Source organism: Nerophis ophidion, linkage group LG11 (assembly GCF_033978795.1).
Source record: "Nerophis ophidion isolate RoL-2023_Sa linkage group LG11, RoL_Noph_v1.0, whole genome shotgun sequence".
In the NCBI taxonomy this organism is placed as follows: domain Eukaryota; kingdom Metazoa; phylum Chordata; class Actinopteri; order Syngnathiformes; family Syngnathidae; genus Nerophis; species Nerophis ophidion.
The window spans coordinates 23,878,872-23,898,871 of NC_084621.1; the positions used below are offsets into that span (position 1 = coordinate 23,878,872).

Below are 20,000 nucleotides of genomic sequence, written 5' to 3' on the forward strand. Positions count from 1 at the left end.
ATAGTTACGCATTAGTTTCCATCTGGTCTCCAAGTCACGCCCCTGCCCTCAATCCCACACCTGTTTCTCATCATCATAGTCACTATTTAAATCATTTGTTTGCTGTTCATCGGCCTACTTACTGCTTGCTGCTCCAACCTTCATGCCATGCTTTTCGGTTTTGTCCACGCCAAGTAAGTTTTTGTTTGTATTTATGCCTCTGTGCAAGTTTTTGGTTTGTTGTGTATCATTGATCGTATCTTTTGTTTATTTGTAGATAGTCATGCCATTGTGCTGTTTTGTTTTAAGTTTAGTATAAATCATTATCCGCCACCGAGCACGCCCTTTGTTTTGCCTTTTTGTATTTAGTATATTAATAAATTAATCATGTACCTGAATTCACGCCTGGCTCGTTCCAAATTCCCTCTGACTTGGATTAGTTTTGCTTATTTGATGCAAAGTCCTGACAGTAGATGGTGAAATCCCTAAATGCCTTGCAAAAGCTGGTTGAAAAATGTTCTTAAACTGTTGGACATTTTGCTCCCGCATTTGTTCAAAGTGGTGAGCCTCGCCCCGTCCTTTGTGAATGACTGAGCATTTAATGGAAGCTGCTTTTATACCCAATCATGGCACCCACCTGTTCCCAATTAGCCTGTTCACAAGCGTTTGATGAGCATTCCATAACTTTCTCTGTCTTTTTTGCCACTTGTGCCAGCTGTTATGAAACATGCAGCAGGCGTCAAAATTCCAAATGAGCTAGTATTGTGCAACAATAAACTTTTCCAGTTCGAGCGTTAAGTATCTTGTTTCTGTAGTCTATTAAATAGATTATAGGTTGAAAAGGATTAGAAAATCATTGTATTCTGTTTTTATTTACCTTTTACACAACGTGGCAACTTCACTGGTTTTGGGTTTTTTACTTGATAATCAGGTCACTAAAAATGTTTGCAATAGAAAAAAAAATATGTACGTTAAGGTTGTTTAGCAGAACTTTTACGAGAGTTTTTTTGTGACGCTGTGTTGTTGAAATGTTAAATAAACCTTTTATAAGGTTGAAGTACAGTAGCGATGGAGCTGATGTAACACACAGCAGCAGAGAGGGAAGAAAAAACAAGAACGTCTTATCATTGTCGTGACGTCAGTCGCTCAGGTGTGACCTTGTTTTTGTGCCAATGGAAATATGAAAGGAAAGGCGTCTCATCGTGTGTTTTTTCCCCATCTGAATGTAAAGATTTGTTGTGATTCTCCCAAAGTGGGAGGCGTCTACTGTCGGGTCAAAAGTTCAGCTCGGTAAAGGAAAACAACAAATGCAAAAAAACTTGCACTGTTGTGGACAGAGTGTGTCAGTACTCACTTACAATGTTGCATCACTTGTTGACGTTCATGAGGAGCACTGAATTAACTCTTTAGCCGCCGCAAATTATAGTAGCCAAAGTTAGCACTGATAAATGTCACAAAATGATTCAAAAAAGTTAATAGAATGTTTGACCCTGGAACTCATTTGTATTTCCCAAATGGAAGTTTACAAATCCTATCATGTTGGGTGTACCAACTGTACCGTGACTTTAAAAAGTAATAACAACTGTGTGGTGGCATGTTTGTATAGTTGTTTTTTTAAATAAATTAAAAGTTATTTCCGCCCCTAGAACACATTATTTCTATTTCCCAAATGGAAATTTACAAAACCTATCATGCTGTACCGTGACTTTACAAAGTAGTAACAACTGTGCGGTGGCATGTTTGTATAGTTGTTTTTTTCAGTAATTTGTTTTAAAAACAAAAATCCACGCCCAAAGATATTTCCCCCCCTGCAACACGTTATTTGTATTTCCCAAACGGAAGTTTACAAATCCTATCATGTTGGGTGTACCAATTGTACCGTGACTTTAAAAAGTAGTAACAACTGTGCGGTGGCATGTTTGTATAGTTGTTTTTTTAAATAAATTAAAAGTTATTTCCGCCCCTGGAAAACACATTATTTGTATTTCTCAAATGGTTGTTTCCAGATCCTATCATGTTGGGTGTACCAACTGTACCGTGACTTTAAAAAGTAGTAACAACTGTACAGTGGCATGTTTGTATAGTTGTTTTTTTAAATAATTTGTTTTGATAACACAAATCCACGCCCAAAGTTATTTCCTCCCCTGGAACACATTATTTGTATTTCCCAAATGGAAGTTTACAAATCCTATCATGCTGTACCGTGACTTTAAAAAGTAGTAACAACTGTGTGGTGGCATGTTTGTACAGCTGTTTGTTTTGAGACATTTTTGATTAAAAAAATAATCCACACCCAAAGTAATTTCCTCCCCTGGAACACATTATTTGTACTTCACAATGGAAGTTTACAAATCCCATCATGTTGGGTGTACCAACTGTACCGTGACTTTAAAAAGTAGTAACAACTGTGTGGTGGCATGTTTGTATCGTTTTTTTTTTTCTTTGTTTGTTTTTTTACGTAATTTGTTTTGATAACAAAAATCCACTCCCAGAGTTATTTCCTCCCGTGTAACACATTTGTATTTCCCAAATGGAAGTTTATAAATCCTATCATGTTGGGTGTACCAACTGTACCGTGACTTTAAAAAGTAGTAACATCCGTTTACATCGGGTTTTTTTACGTAATCTGTTTTGATAATACAAATCCACGCCCTAAATTACTCCCTCCCTTGCTTGTTTACATAAAACAGGAGAGGTTTATTAAATCTGACTCCGACGTAAGATACTACCTGCGTCACGGCAATTAAACTTGTAACGGCCATAACACGCTAATAGTACCATAATGCAGTAATAGTACCATAACACGTTAATAGTACCATAATACAGTAATAGTACCATAACACTCTATTAGTACATAATACAGTAATAGTACCATAACACGCTAATAGTACCATAATGCAGTAATAGTACCATAACACGCTAATAGTACCATAATACAGTAATAGTACCATAACACGTAATAGTACATAATACAGTAAAGGTACCATAACACGCTAATAGTACCATAATACATACAGTAATAGTACCATAACACGTTAATAGTACCATAATGCAGTAATAGTACCATTACACACTAATAGTACCATAATACAGTAATAGTACCATAACATGCTAATAGTACCTATAATACAGTGATAGTACATAACACGCTAATAGTACCATTATACAGTAATAGTACCATAACACGCTAATAGTACCATAATGCAGTAATAGTATCATAATGAGCTAATAGTACCATAATACAGTAATAGCACCATAACACGCTAATAGTACATAATACAGTAATAGTACCATAACACGCTAATAGTATATAATACAGTAATAGTAACACAACCCGCTAATAGTACCATAATGCAGTAATAGTACCATAACACGCTAATAGTACCATAATGCAGTAATAGTACAATAACACGCTAATAGTACATACTACAGTAATAGTACCATAACACGCTAATAGTACCATAATACAGTAATAGTACCATAACATACTAACAGTACCATAATGCAGTAATATTACCATAACACGCTAATAGTACCATCATACAGTAATAGTACCATAACACGCTAATAGTACATAATAAGTAATAGTGCCATAACATGTTAATAGTACCATAATACAGTAATAGTACCATAACACGCTAATAGTACATAATACAGTGATAGTACCATAACACGCTAATAGTACATAATACAGTAATAGTACCATAGCACACTAATAGTACCATAATACAGTAATAATACCATAACACTCTAATACTATCATAATACAGTAATAGTACCATAACACGCTTATTGTACCATAATACAGTAATAGTACCATAACACTCTAATAGTATCATAATACAGTAATAGTACCATAACACGCTTATTGTACCATAATACAGTAATAGTACCATAACACGCTTATTGTACCATAATACAGTAATAGTACCATAACACGCTTATTGTACCATAATACAGTAATAGTACCATAACACACTAATAGTACCATACTACAGTAATAGTACCATTACACGCTAATAGTACCATAATACAGTAATAGTACCATAACATAGTAATAGTACCATAACACGCTATTAGTACCATAATACAGTAATACTACCATAACACGCTAATAGTACCACAATACAGTAATAATACAGTGATAGTACAGTGTGTGAGCCTTGGCACCGGAAGCGGATGTTGTGGCTCTTATGTAACACGGTCGGGGAGGAAGGTTTTGTCCAGTCATGTCCTCCGACCCGCTCGTCACGTGGCTCAGTGACAGTCAGTGTCGCGCCTCGTGATTGGTCAAGCGGCTCCAAGAGTCCCGCCCCGCCACCCTGGCCCCGCCTCCTGACGTCATGGCAATCAGCTGTTGGGAGGCCGAAAACAATAACAAAAGGAGCAGTTGGGCAAAGAGGAGCAAGCGCAGCGCAGACGTCGAGGCTCCGTTTTATACTTTTATTTCTTCTGAGAAGAAACCTTTGACCTTTGTTTTTATTCCATTTTTCGAAAAGTAACACGACTACCTCACATTTGAACGGAGTTGAACGTCGATTTTTTTTTTGCTCTTTTAAAGCTTCCTCGCCTGCAGGTGAGTTCTTTGTTTTACCCCCCACTCAACCGCCATTGATTGTTCTCTGTAATAATCGCTTGTATGCTCTTATCTGCACTATCACTCTTTACTTTCATCGTCGACTTTCTTTCTGTTTTTTTGTCGTTCTATGGAAATGTTTTTGGACGTTTTCTTCACGTTTTATTCTGCCGCGTTAGCTAGTCGACATTTAAGTGCTTTAAAACCTATTCATGGCAATTGTGCACCATTTCAGTACATTCTAGAAGGTTTTTTTTGTTTATTACATTGTTTTGAGATAAAGGTAAAACAGACGGTTTGCAAATGCCGAGCCGTGTCGAATTACATCCCCCAACCCCCTTCACTAACAGGCTCAACCGCCTTAAAGCTTTTGGATATCTCAAACTTGGTTGCTCGACCACATAAACTAAATTAGCCGATTGATCGACGGGTCGATGAGTAAAAACTGGACCAAAAATATCCTCAAATGCACTTAAATTAGATGAGTAACTTGTAGGTTTGAGTATTTTCCTCCAAATTTTCAACGGGATCTCGTGTGCTCCTCATAATATAGCAAATCATGTTATCAGGGTTCCCGGATGTGATCTGTTAAATCGGCCAGCAAACAAAAGCACCTTTATTGTGTGTTCTGTTTGTTTGCCTGCCCGAAAATGTCGCCAAGGGAGGCGGTACAACTGATTATCAGACCTCAGATGTTGTTTTGTACGCTAGTCCACCCCGTGATGTTTACTGAGTTTAAACTCCACCGAAAACCTACACGAAATTGACCAATGGCGACGACGTACGTGAACGCATCGCAGACACGGCGTTTAAGTGTTGGAAAGTAATGCGTTTGTTTGTTTGCCTGACCGAAAAAGTCGCCAAGGAAGGCGGTACAACTGATTATCAGAACACGGATGTTGTCGTTTTGTACGCTGGTCCACCCCATGATGTTTACAGAGTTTAAACTCCGCCGAAAACCTACAAGAAATTAACTAATGAACGATACGGTGCGTTTAAGTGTTGGAAAGTAATGAGTGTTCTGTTTGTTTGCCTGCCCGCAAAAAGTCCCTAAGGGAAGTTAACAGACCTCAGATGTTTTTGTTTGTTTCCACCCCATGATGTTTACAGAGTTGGAACTGCACCGAAAAAGAAAAGTGACCAATGGAGACGTGAACGCATCGCAGACACAGCGAACGATGCGGTGCGTTTAAGTGTCGGAAAGTAAATGCGACGTTTGGGAAGTCTTGCGTAAAACGGGTGCGACGACTGAGTTTAGGTCCATTTTTTAAAAATGATGTGTTGGGTGCAAGGGTCGTGTGCCTTTTATCGACACATGGCCACGAAATGTAGCGGGATTCTGACGAATTTATAACTTACATTCATAATATATGTTCAACAAAGAACTCGTTTCCCCTAAACGTCACATGGCGCTGTTTACGGAAGTAGGCAAAGTTGCGCATGCAAACGTAGACAAACGACAACATGTTTGCTGGTGGGTTTATATAAATTATGTTAATTTACCAAGTACAAAAACGCTTTAGTGGCTAGGTAGCTATCTTTGAGGCGGGTTTGCACTTTGTTTTCCATAAACATACAAACTGGAGAGCGACGCGTCTACTGACGAGTTAGGACCCGGACTGTGAGTATTAAATAACATTCATTCGTGGTAAAAAACTTTTAGCAGTCGGATGTTGAGATATACGACGCTGAGGGTGGGTCGTAAACGTACCACATTGCGGGTTGTCGATCACGCTTAACTTCATTTCCACCGGCTGCGGCACGTAATCGCGTTCTGTTGCGCGGACTTTTACGAGAGTCTTGTGAATGTTGTCTATATCTGCTTTGGCCCTGCGATGAGGTAGCGACTTGTTCAGGGTGTATTCCGCCTTCCGCCCGGATGCAGCTGAGACGGTGGAAGATGGATCGGTGTGATATAGGGCTTTGCGATAACGATATATCGCGGGTTTGTCTCCATGCGATAGAGAAAATGACTATATTGTGATATTTCACGCAGTTGCTTTTAGCTGCGGGCATTACACTGCATGGTTTCTCACTCTCTATTGTCTCTCCTTCTCACAGAGACTTAAAACAAGCGCGCCTTCTAACGTATGTCACTTTAGTTGTGATGCTAGCGGTGCAGTCCGAGTGGTAATACGTGAGAGAGAGAAGGTGCGAATCTGGTAACAAATGAAGGAATGTATAAGAAACAAAAAAAAACAATTAAGGTGTCAATTGTATGTGGATTGTATAGATGCATTTTCATGAAATGAATAAAAATAAATAATGATGAAGGAAGAATTAATTCCCAAGAAAAACATCATCTGGCGGGGGTTTGGCTTCAAGCGGGAAGATGCTTAACAATTACGCGGCAAAAGCGTTGCTACAAAAAGTAGAACCTCTGCTAATGTAGCATCCTTTGAAAAGTCATCCGCTAGAGCATTGGTTCTCAACCTTTTTTCAGTGATGTACCCCCTATTCAGATCGAAGCATTTTTGGTTGGAAAAAAAGAGATAAAGAAGTAAAATACAGCAAGGGGTACGTGAGATTTTTTTTAAATATTCTAAAAATAGCAACAATTCAAAAATCCTTTATAAATATATGTATTGAATAATACTTCAACAAAATACGAATGTAAGTTCATAAACTGTGAAAAGAAATGCAACAATGCAATATTCAGTGTTGACAGCTAGATTTTTTGTGGACATGTTCCACAAATATTGATGTTAAAGATTTATTTTTTTGTGAAGAATTGTTTAGAATTAAGTTAATGAATCCAGATGGATCTCTATTACAATCCGTCTAAAAAAAACAACTTTGAAAAGTCTGCCGATTAGAACATTTCAAAGTGTAAAAAGTACGATCCGCCTTGAAGACGGGACTATTTTGAAAGTAAACCGGATCATTTATTTTGTGCCTGTGCATGACTTTCTGGCCAACACGAAGGGGATTTTAGCTCAATTTGATCCGCCCTGATATGTCAACCGCTAAAAAAATAGAAGCTCTGCGTATATTTAGCGCAAGGATCTGGAACGGCGGTGGAAACAGACACGGCCGTCGTGGCGCATCTTTGTGAAAATCGGGGGTTAGGTCAAGTGCTGCAAAGTGAGTCCGACGTTTTTGCTTTGCAGCGTTTATTTAGATCGATTATGAAATGGAGCAAATTGTTCCACATTTCCACTGTGATTAGGATCATTGAGGTGCTAAAGAAACTAAAAGTGACCTCAAGATGGTAATTGAGCCCTGCTGTGCATTCAGAGAAAGCCAAGAAGCAGCAGTGGGGTCGGACTCTGCTTTGTCCTCCAGTGTGAAAAAACCAATGCGAAAAGCTGACCTGCTGCTGTCCAGCTGTGTCTTCTTCTTTTTTTTTTTTTTTCGCTTCTGCAGAGTGACACAGCCTCTTTTTGTTACTGCAGCTGCTAAGACAAATCCTGCCTTGGATATTATGAGACATCCATGTTGTTCGTTTGCTTTTTTTTAGTAATTTACAAACCCTGTTTCCATATCAGTTGGGAAATTGTGTTAGATGTAAATAAAAACGGAATACAATGATTTGCAAATCCTTTTCAACCCATATTCAGTTGAATGCACTACAAAGACAAGATATTTGATGTTCAAACTCATAAACAATTTTTTTTTTTGCAAATAATTAACTTAGAATTTCATGGCTGCAACACGTGCCAAAATAGTTGGGAAAGGGCATGTTCACCACTGTGTTACATCACCTTTTCTTTTAACAACACTCAATAAACATTTGGGAACTGAGGAAACTAATTGTTGAAGGTTTGAAAGTGGAATTATTTCCCATTGTTTTATGTAGAGCTTCAGTCGTTCAACAGTACGAGGTCTCCACTGTCGTATTTTACGTTTCATAATGCGCCACACATTTTCGATGGGACACAGGTCTGGACTGCAGGCGGGGCAGGAAAGTACCCGCACTCTTTTTTTACGAAGCCATGCTGTTGTAACACGTGCTGAATGTGGCTTGGCATTGTCTTGCTGAAATAAGCAGGGGCGTCCATGAAAAAGACGGCGCTTAGATGGCAGCATATGTTGTTCCAAAACCTGCCTTTCAGCATTAATGGTGCCTTCACAGATCTTTAAGTTACCCTTGTCTTGGGCACTAATGCACCCCCATACCATCACAGATGGATTAGATTAGATAGTACTTTATTTATTCAGGAGAGTTCCAGGAAAATTAAAATTATCAGCACAATCCCATTCAAGATCAGACAAACATTACAGGGAGACAGAACAGGATCGCTGACGGGTCTGCCGCATTCCAGCGCCCCTTACAAAAAAGGTGAGATACAGGTAAACAAGTGGGGGGAATGGGAGAAAAAAATAGAAGATTAGAATAAAATTAAATAAAAAAAATCGGTCTAAGCCTGGGCACCTGGAGAGGGGGTCCAGACTGAGGCCAAGGGAAAAAAACAACAACTCATAGCCATAGTACACATCCCTCTCACATGTGTGTAAAAGGGAAACATCAAATGACAAGAAAGACTTTAAAGCAGCGCCTTTATGCTGCTTTGAACTTTGCGTCGATAACAGTCTGGATAATTCGCATCCCCTTTGGTCCGGATGACACGATGTTGAATATTTCCCCAAAACAATTTGACATGTGGACTCGTCAGACCACTGAACACTTTTCCACTTTGCATCAGTCCATCTTAGATTGTCACGGGCCCAGCGAAGCCGGGGGCGTTTCTGGATGATGTTGATAAATAGCTTTGGCTTTACATAGTAGAGCTTTAAATTGCACTTACAGTTGTAGTGACGAACTGTATTTAGTGACAGTGGTTTCCTGAAGTGTTCCTGAGCCCATGTGGTGATATCCTTGAGAGATTGATGTCGGTTTTTGATACAGTGCCGTCTGAGGGATCGAAGGTCACAGTCATTCCATGTTGGTTTCCGGCCATGCCGCTTATGTGGAGTAATTTCTCCAGATTCTCTGAACCTTTTGATGATATTATGAACCATGGATGTTGAAATCCCTAAATTTCTTGCAATTGCACTTTGAGAAGCGTTGTTCTTAAACTGTTTGACTATTTGCTCACGCAGTTGTGGACAAAGGGGTGTACCTCGCTCCATCCTTTCTTGTGAAAGACTGAGCTTATTTCGGGAAGCTGTTTTTATACCCAATCATGGCACCCGCCTGTTCCCAATTAGCCTGCACACCGGTGAGGCAAAGTTGAGCATTGCTCAACTTAGTCAGTATTTATTGCCACCGTTCCCAACTTCTTTGTCACGTGTTGCTGGCATCAAATTCTAAAGTCAATGATTGTTTGCAAAAAAAAAAAAAATGGTCAGTTTGAACATCAAATATGTTGTCTTTGTAGCATATTCAACTGAATATGGGTTGAAAATTATTTCCTAATCATTGTTTTCCATTTTTATTTACATCTAACAATTCCAACTCATATGGAAACGGGGTTTGTAATCAGGAGGAAACCTTTAGTCGAGATCCTACTGCTAAAATTTATTCCTGATTATTCTGTCTTTTTAGGTCTTGTTCTTTGTCTCCTCCACACGTCGAGCTATGTGCCGCCGCCCTCTGCCTCTCCGATGAGTCGCAACCACACGCCATTGATGCACTTTAGCACCTCCGCAGAGCCCCTCGTCCGCCGCTGCCGAGCCTGCAGCCGATGACCGAAACGCCTCCCTGCCATCGCCCAGCGTCGCTTTCCCTTCCCCTCGGCCCGACACCCACCACCCAGGATGTTCCAGAGGTTCGCCAGCGTCCTGTTCGGCGGTGACGACGACGCCGCCGCACAGGATCTGAGCCGCTGCGGCCGACCCAGAGACTGCCAGGAGAAAGAGGAGGATGAGGACTGGATCCTGGTCAACTTCCTGGGTGAGTCTCACCACTTCTTCTTTAAAACCGGTCCAACTGGCAAATTCAACTGGGTTGTGGTAAAGAGGGCGGCGGCGCAAGGTGCCAAAATGGAGGCCTGGTGAGGCCAGAAAAATGCATTTAGGGCAAAGCATGGTAAGAGAGGCGAAAAGAGAGGTTTTAGTTACATTTTGACGAAAATGCATTTTAGTCCTCGTCAAGTTTTAGCCATCTAAAATCCTCAACATTCAGTAAATTTTGTCAAGTAAAATTAGAGATTTCAGATATTGTCGGCCAATAAATGCTTTAAGATGTAAAATCAGAAATTATCGGTATGTGTTTCAAAATGTAAAATATATGACTTTTAAAAACGCCGCTTTGTACAAAGACGTAGGATGAAGTACAGAGCACCAATAAACATTAAAGGCACTGCCTTTGCGTGCCGGCCCAATCACATAATATCTACAGCTTATCACACACACAAGTGAGTGCAAGGCATACTTGGTCAACAGCCATACAGGATAAACAACTTTAAAGGGAAACCTCATCACAATTTCAAAAGGGTTAAAAACAATAAAAATCAGTTCCCAGTGGCTTGTTGTATTTCTTTAAGTTTTTTTCAAAATTTTACCGGTCTCGGAATATCCCTAAAAAAGCTTTAAAGTGCTTGATTTTCGCTATTTGCGATGTGACTATCCATTTCCCTGCTGCCAATGTAAATAAACAATTGCAAATACCACAAAAAGATATAGCAACATTAGCTCGGATTCACACTCGGATTTCAGCGGCTTAAGCGATTCAACAGATTACGCATGTATTGAAACAGATGGTTGGAGTATGAAAGTATTGAAGAAACTGAAGCTATTGAGCGAATAGCTATTGACGCTATTCATAGCCATAGCATGGCCAAATAGCTGCGTTAGCATCACCGGTAAAATGTGCGGACCAAACGATCAGGACTTTCGCATCTCGTGACACTGGAGCAACTTAAATCCGTCGATTGGTAAGTGTTTTTTTCGCATTAAATGTGGGTGGAAGGAAACGTAATATTGTTGCAAATGCATCTGCAGGTTATCCATACATCTCTGTGCCATGTCTGCTTTAGCACCGCCGGTAAATAGCATGTTAGCATCGATTAGCTGGCAGTCAACATCAACAAAACTCTCCTTTGTGATTTCGTTGACTTTATCGTTGCAAATGCATCTGCAGGTTATCCATACATCTCTGTGCCATGTCTGCTCTAGCACCGCCGGTAAATAGCATGTTAGCATCGATTAGCGTAGCATGTTAGCATCGATTAGCTGGCAGTCACGCCTCGACCAAATATGTCTGATTAGCACATAAGTCAACAACATCAACAAAACTCACCTTTGTGATTTAGTTGACTTTATCGTTGCAAATGCATCTGCAGGTTATCCATACATCTCTGTGCCGTGATTGTCATCGCCGGTAAAATGTGGAGACACTCCGGCACATTCAATGGGGGTCTGGCGGCAGACACTTTCGCATCTTCGGGCCAGTGGTGCAACTTGAATCCCTCCCTGTTAGTGCTGTTACACCCTCCGACAACACACCGACGAGGCATGATGTCTCCAAGGTTCCAAAAAATAGTCGAAAAAACGGAAAATAACAGCTGAGACCCAATGTTTGCAATGTGTTGAAAATGAAAATGGCGGCTGTATTACCTCGGGGACGTCACATTCTGACGTCATCGCCACAGAAAGGCGTTTAATTCGCCAAAATTCACCCATTTAGAGTTCGGAAATCAGTTAAAAAAAATATATGGTCTTTTTCCTGCACCATCAAGGTATATATTGACGCTTACATAGGTCTGGTGATAATGTTCCCCTTTAACACGGTTACAAATATGCGCCACACTGTGAACCCACACCAAACAAGAATGACAAACACGTTTCGGGAGAACATCCGCACCGTATCCCAACACAAACACAACAGAACAAATACACAGAATCCCTTGCAGCAGTAACTCTTCTGAAACGCTACAATATACACCCCCCGCCACCCCCTACCTCAACCCCGCCCACCTCAACCTCAGGGTGAGCATGTCCCAAATTGCAAACTGCTGTTTTGAGGCATGTTTAAAAAAGGTAATGCACTTTGTGACTTCAATAATAAATATGGCAGTATTTTTTGGGAAGCTGTTTTTATACCCCATCATGGCACCCACCTGTTCCCAATTAGCCTGCACACCTGTGGGATGTTCCAAATAAGTGTTTAATGAGCATTCCTCAACTTTATCATTATTTATTTCCACCTTTCCCAACTTTTTTGTCACGTGTTGCTGGCATCAACTTGTAAAGTTAATGATTATTTGCAAAAAAAAAATGTTTATCAGTTTGAACATAAAATATGTTGTCTTTGTAGCATATTCAACTGAATATGGGTTGAAAAGGATTTGCAAATCATTGTATTCCGTTTATATTTACATCTAACACAATTTCCCGACTCATATGGAAACAGGGTTTGTACTTGGTGAGCCAAGTTTTTTTTCTTAGACTTCACTTGAGGGGGGGAAAGGTTTAAGAACCACTGGTTTATTTTGTGTATGACAACACTGAGTGGCGTCTTAGCCATTGTTCCGTTTAGTGTTATAAATCTAGGACGTATGTATATTTCACATACTGGTCTTTCTCTGTGTGTTTGCTTAAAAAATGACAAATCTGGTCTTTTGGGTTGTCAAGCTGTGCAATCGATAGCCAATCAGTGTGCCAAGGCATCGATTAAAGTGCACTAATTAAGGGCCTACTGAAACCCACTACTAGCGACCACACAGTCTGATAGTTTATATATCAATGATGAAATATTAACATTGCAACACATGCCAATACGGCCTTTTTAGTTTACTAAATTGCAATTTAAAATTTCCCCCGAAGTATCCTGTTGAAAACGTCGCGGAATGATGACGCGTGACGTCACCGGTTGTAGCGTCACCGATCACGGCTAAAAGTCGTCTGCTTTAATCGCATAATTCCACAGTATTCTGGACAACTGTGTTGCAGAATCTTTTGCAATTTGTTCAATTAATAATGGAGACGTCAAAGAAGAAAGATGTAGGTGGGAAGCGGTGTATTGCGGCTGCCTTTAGCAACACAAACACAGCCGGTGTTTCCTTGTTTACATTCCCGAAGGTGAAGCGTTTCTATGGAACGGAGCGGTCAGGCAAACATGGTTCCCGACCACGTCGACCGGCAGGTTTCGGTGAGAAAATTGTGGTAATAAGTCGGCTGTTACCGTAGACATGAGCGGAGCTAGCGTCCTTCTGCAGCGGCGGACTCCCTTACCTCCTCCCACCGGAGACACTGGCGGTCACCACACCCGTGGCCACACCCCTCTGACTTTCAGGTACCATATAATCTCACTAAAACACCAGTAACTCAATAAGCAGATAATGGATTTTCCAGAATTATCCGAGTAAATGTGTCTAATAACATTTAAATTGCTCCCACTGCCCTCGCCTTTTTTTCTTTTTTTTTTTTTTTTAGTCCTTCACTCTCGCTATCCTCATCCACAAATCTTTCATCCTCGCTCAAATTAATGGGGAAATCGTCGCTTTCTCGGTCCGAATCGCTTTCGCTGCTGGTGGCCATGATTATAAACAATGTGAGGATGTGAGTGAGCAGCTCTACAACCCGTAACGTCACGCGCACATCGTCTGCTACTTCCGGTACAGGCAAGGCTTTTTTATTAGCGACCAAAAGTTGCAAACTTTATCGTCGATGTTCTCTACTAAATCCTTTCAACAAAAAAATGGAAATATCGCAAAAAGATCAAGTATGACACATAGAATGGACCTGCTATCCCCGTTTAAATAAGAAAATCTCATTTCAGTAGGCCTTTAAATTGGAAGGCAAGTTCGCCCATGGTGTGCAACAAAAGTAGTGGTAGAGTAAACGACCTTGCTCCTGCCCTACCGTCTTTAATAGTAACAGTAATTCAGTACAATGTGAGTCATCTCGAAATATTAGCTTCTCCCACATGCTACTGTGATTGGATAGTCTTAACTCGTCCCATTCGCATACAGACGAAATTAAATATGATTGGATTTTGCCTCTGTCGACGTTTTTTTTTTTAAGAGCCTGAGTGCAGTCAAAACAGAGCTGCCACCGAGCCTCACTCCGCTTGAGCCGACCCAGATTCCGCAAGCGTGTGGACATTTTCTATTTTTTTTTTTTGCACGGGGCATTGGGTGCACGCAAGGGTGTCCCACTTCAGCTGAGTTGTTGTTGTCAAAACAGGTAAAAATAGTCCAAATTATTACTGTAGTCACAATCAAGCCTTTTACACTTCCCTAGACATTCCCTGCGGATCCTTGTACACACACTACGAAAACTGAAATCTACGTAAGATGAAAAACTCAAATAAGGGTGATACTTGCTTATTTTCTGTCTGATAAGATAATTTCTTCTCACTAAGCAGATTTTATAGAGTTTTTTACTTGTTTTAAGTGTTTTGGTCCTAAAGGATCTCAGTAAGATATTACAGCTTGTTGCTGAGATTTGATGACCTACAGTGGGGCAAAAAAGTATTTAGTCAGCCACCGATTGTGCTTAAAATGATGACAGAGGTCTGTAATTTTCATCATAGATACACTTCAACTGTGAGAGACAGAATGTGAAAAGAAAATCCAGGAATTCACATTGTAGGAATTTTAAAGAATTTATTTGTAAATTATGGTGTAAAATAAGTATTTGGTCAACCATTCAAAGCTCTCACTGATGGAAGGAGGTTTTGGCTCAAAATATCATGATACATGGCCCCATTCATTCTTTCCTTAACATGGATCAATCGTCCCGTCCCCTTAGCAGAAAACCAGCCCCAAAGCATGATGTTTCCACCCCCATGCTTCACAGTAGTTATGGTGTTCTTGGGATGCAACTCAGTATTCTTCTTCCTCCAAACACGACGAGTTGACTTTATACCAAAAAGTTCTATTTTGGGAACACCCATCCATCCATTTTTTACCGCTTGTCCCTATCTCCGCTGCATTCGGGCGGAAGGCAGGGTACAACCTGGACAAGTCGCCACCTTATCACAGGAATTAGGGAACATCCATCCATCCATTTTCTACCGCTTGTCCCTTTTGGGGTTGCGGGGGTGGGTGGTGGATGGAGCCTATTTCAGCTGCATTTGGGCGTAAGGCGGTGTACACCCTGGACAAGTCGCCACCTCATCACAGGAATTAGGGAACACCCATCCATCCATTTTTTACCGCTTGTCCCTATCTCAGCTGCATTCGGGCGGAAGGCAGGGTACAACCTGGACAAGTCGCCACCTCATCACAGGAATTAGGGAACATCCATCCATCCATTTTTCTACCGCTTGTCCCTTTTCTGGGTTGTCGGAGCCTCTCAGCTGCATTCGGGCGGAAGGCGGGGTACACCCTGGATAAGTTACCACCTCCTCACATCAATTAGGCAACATACTATATCTTATTTTCATCCATTCATCCATTTTCTACCGCTTGTCCCATTCGAGGTTACGAGGGGTGGTGCTGGAGCCTATCTCAGCTGCATTAGGGCGGAAGGCGTTTTACACCTTGGACAAGTCACCACCTCATCACAAGAATTAGGGAACATACTATATATTTTCATCCATCCATCCATTTTCTACCACTTGTCCCTTTTCGGGGTCACTGGAGCCTATCTCAGCTACATTTGGGCGGAAGGCAGGGTACACCTTGGACAAGTCGCTACCTCATCACAGGAATTAGGGAACATACTGTATCTTATTTTGATCCATCCATCCATTTTCTACCACTTGTCCCTTTTCGGGGTCACTGGAGCCTATCTCAGCTACATTCGGGCGGAAGGCGGCGTACACCTTGGACAAGTCGCCACCTAATCACAGGAATTAGGTCACATCTCTCCATCCATTTTCTACCGTTTGTCCCTTTTGGGGGTGGCGGTGTGGTGCTGGAGCCTATCTCAGCTGCATTCGGGTGGAAGGCGCGGTACACCCTGGACAAGTCGCAACCACATCACAGGAATTAGGTAACATACTATATCTTATTTTCATCCATCCATCCTTTTCCTACCACTTGTCCCTTTTCGGGGTCACTGGAGCCTCTCTCAGCTGCATTCGGGCGGAAGGCGGCGTACACCCTGGACAAGTCACCACATCTTCACATCAATTAAGAAACATACTATATCTTATTTTCATCCATCCATCCATTTCTACCATTTGCCCCTTTTCGGGGTCACTGGAGCCTATCTCGGCTACATTCGGGCGGAAGGCGGGGTACACCTTGGACAAGTCACCACCTCATCACAGGAATTAGGGAATATACTGTATCTTATTTTCATCCATCCATTTTCTACCACTTGTCCCTTTTTTGGGGTCACTGGAGCCTATCTCAGCTACATTCGGGTGGAAGGCGGCATACACCTTGGACAAGTCGCCACCTAATCACAGGAATTAGGGAACATACTATATCTTCTTTTCATCCATCCGTCCATTTTCTACCGCTTGTCCCTTTTGGGGGTGGCGGGGTGGTGCTGGAGCCTATCTCAGCTGCATTCGGGTGGAAGGCGCGGTACACCCTGGACAAGTCGCAACCACATCACAGGAATCAGGTAACATCCATCCATCCATTTTGTACCGCTTATTCCCTTTTGGGGGCACTGGCGCCTATCTCAGCTACAATCGGGCGGAAGGCGGGGTACACCCTGGACAAGTCACCATCTCATCACAGGAATTAAGGAACATACTGTATCTTATTTTCATCCATCCATCCATTTTCTACCACTTGTCCTTTTTCGGGGTCACTGGAGCCTATCTCAGCTACATTCGGGCGGAAGGCGGCGTACACCTTGGACAAGTCGCCACCTCATCACTGGAATTAGGGAACATACTGTATCTTCTTTTCATCCATCCATCCATTTTCTACCACCTGTCCCTTTTTGGGGTCACTGGAGCCTATCTCAGCTACATTCGGGCGGAAGGGGGCGTACACCTTGGACAAGTCGCTACCTCATCACAGGAATTAGGGAACATACTGTATCTTATTTTCATCCATCTATCCATTTTCTACCGCTTGTCTCTTTTGGAGTCGCGTGGGATGCTGGAGCATATCTCAGCTGCATTCCAGCGGAAGGCAGAGTACACCCCGGACAAGTCGCCACCTCATCGCAGGGCCAACACAGATAAACAGACAACATTCACACTCACATTCACACACTAGGGCCATTATAGTGTTTCCAATCAACTTATCCCCAGGTGCATGTCTTTGGAGGTGGGAGGAAGCCGGAGTACCCGGAAGGGAACCCACGAAGTCACGGGGAGAACATGCAAACTCCACACAGAAAGATCCCGAGCCCGGGATCGCATGGTGTGCCTAATAAAGAGGCAGCTGTGTAAACAGCAGTGAGCCGGTGGGTGTGGCACAGATGTCACATGCAGGGAACATCTCCCGTCAAGCCTGTTTGCTTCCAAACAGGAAGTAAACAATGAGGTTATGAGGGTTCATTTAACAAAGTTGTCCTCGCCACGGCGTGCCCCCGCTCTGATCACGTTACCCGTTTGTTTGCAAAACAACATTCCCGGAAGGTAAAAAGTCAATAAATGACGAACATTCATGATTTTTAACTGTAGTCCCTAAAAAGTAATGTCTAATGGTTTATTTTTAGTTCCCGCCTCCCCTCCTAACTTCCTGTCTGCGAATCATTGGGGGATGGATTTTGGCACGGGGGCAGTTCATGTTGGCATCTTCTCATGGAGGAGGATTATTAATAATCTGTGGCCTGCAGCCCAGCCAACACAGCATTAACTGTTTCACCCTGCTATTAGTCAGCCTGTGGTCATGTGACATCAGACTTTGCATGGCCACACTGCCTCCTGCTGGCGCTTTTCAGGCACTGCAGTTTTATGCAGTGCCAGATCAGAGTCCGTGTGACTCGTCCAAATATTGTGACTAGAGATGTCCGATAATATCAGGCCTGCCGATAAATGCTTTAAAATGTAATATCGGAAATTATCGGTATCGGTTTCAACCTCCCGATTTTACCGGGAGACTCCTGAATTTTACGAGTGAGGGAAGAGTGGATCAAGAGGTCCAACAAGTGGATCGGTGCGGCGTCTTCAGTAATGCAGACGCTGTATCGATCCGTTGTGGTGAAGAAGGAGCTGAGCCGGAAGGCAAAGCTCTCAATATACCCCGTTTCCATATGAGTTAAGAAATTGTGTTGGATGCAAATATGAACGGAATACAATGATTTGCAAATCCTTTTCAACCCATATTCAATTGAATGCAAAGACAAGATATTTGATGTTTAAACTCAAACTTAATTTTTTTTTTGCAAATAATAATTAACTTGGAATTTCATGGCTCCAACACGTGCCAAAGTAGTTGGGAAAGGGCATGTTCACCACTGTGTTACATCACCTTTTCTTTTAACAACACTCAATAAACGTTTAGGAACTGAGGACACTAACTGTTTAAGCCCGTTAAACTTTTCAATCTGGCCCTCCGGACATTCCCAAATAATTTTTTTAGATCTTTAAGATGGAAGTGTATATATATATATATATATATATATATATATATATATATATATATATATATATATATATGTATGTATGTATGTATGTATGTATGTATGTATGTATGTATATACATATGTATGTATATACATATACATATGTATGTATATACATGCACAAGTCTCCGAAACGTTAACCAACATGTTGCAACAAAAACTAAACAAAAGAAAATATAAAAAGTGGCACTATTTTTATCGTATATATATATATATATATATATATATATATATATATATATATATACATACACACACACACACATATACACAGCCTGGCCCCCGGTCAAATTGTTTTAACCCAATGCGGCCCCCGAGTCAAAAAGTTTGGGGAACCCTGGTTTAATGCATCCAGCTGGGCATCACAACAAAATTAAGGCATAATAATGTGTTCATTCCACGAGTATATATATATATATCAGTATCGGTTGATATCAGTAATTAAGAGTTGGACAATATCGGAATATCGGCAAAAAAGCCATTATCGGACATCTCTACTTGTGACCACGCTTATTCTTGGAGTTTGTGCGGCATTTTAAAGACTAAAAAAAAATCCTTTGTTGTGTTCCCAGCCGACTCCTGCTCCAGCCAGGCCGGGGACAGCCTCTCAAGGTCCACCGTCGGCCCGGATGAGGACGAAGAAGACCTGGTGGTGGTGCCGTCCCCCATGGCCAGCCCTCCTATCCGCTACGCCTCCTGCACCTCCCTCAACTCCACCGCCGACACCGACCCGGACGGCGGCGGCGAGGAAGAGGAGGAGGATGACGACGACTTCCAGCGTCTGGACGCAACCTCCCTGGAGGAGAGTTGGTTCGTCACCCCGCCGCCATGCTTCACCGGCCGCAGCAACCAGCCCGTCCCAATGGAGGCCAGCCCACTGGAGAACCTGCTGATCGAACACCCCAGCATGTCTGTCTACGCCTACCACAGCCCCCCCAGGCTCAACCTTGACCCCCTGCCCCGCTCCCTGGACCTTGAACTGGGCTTGTTGCCCGGCCAAGAGGCCACCACGCCGGCTGCCTCGGGCGGGAAGGAGAAAGGCAGGCGCTCCCTGGACACCCCCCGTCACAGGTAA

At 42.0% G+C, this 20,000-nt stretch overlaps 2 protein-coding genes across 3 annotated transcripts in view; one reads left to right on the top strand and one right to left on the bottom strand.

Annotated features, from left to right (window-relative positions):
- ndufaf6 (NADH:ubiquinone oxidoreductase complex assembly factor 6) overlaps positions 1–20,000 on the bottom strand; it is a 113,057-nt gene that overhangs the window by 59,191 nt on the left and 33,866 nt on the right. The window lies entirely within an intron of this gene.
- Positions 4,344–20,000, top strand: part of tp53inp1 (tumor protein p53 inducible nuclear protein 1) — a 20,288-nt gene continuing 4,631 nt past the window's right edge. Inside the window, exons 1-3 of one of the 2 annotated variants that reach the window (XM_061915441.1) lie at positions 4,344–4,555; positions 10,044–10,391; positions 19,498–19,996. In XM_061915441.1, coding sequence (XP_061771425.1) covers positions 10,256–10,391; positions 19,498–19,996 — 635 coding nt within the window. In that variant the 5' untranslated portion in view covers positions 4,344–4,555; positions 10,044–10,255. Of the gene's footprint in view, positions 4,556–6,001; positions 6,177–10,043; positions 10,392–19,497; positions 19,997–20,000 lie in introns of those variants that run through there. The other variant, XM_061915442.1, reaches the window with a different exon arrangement.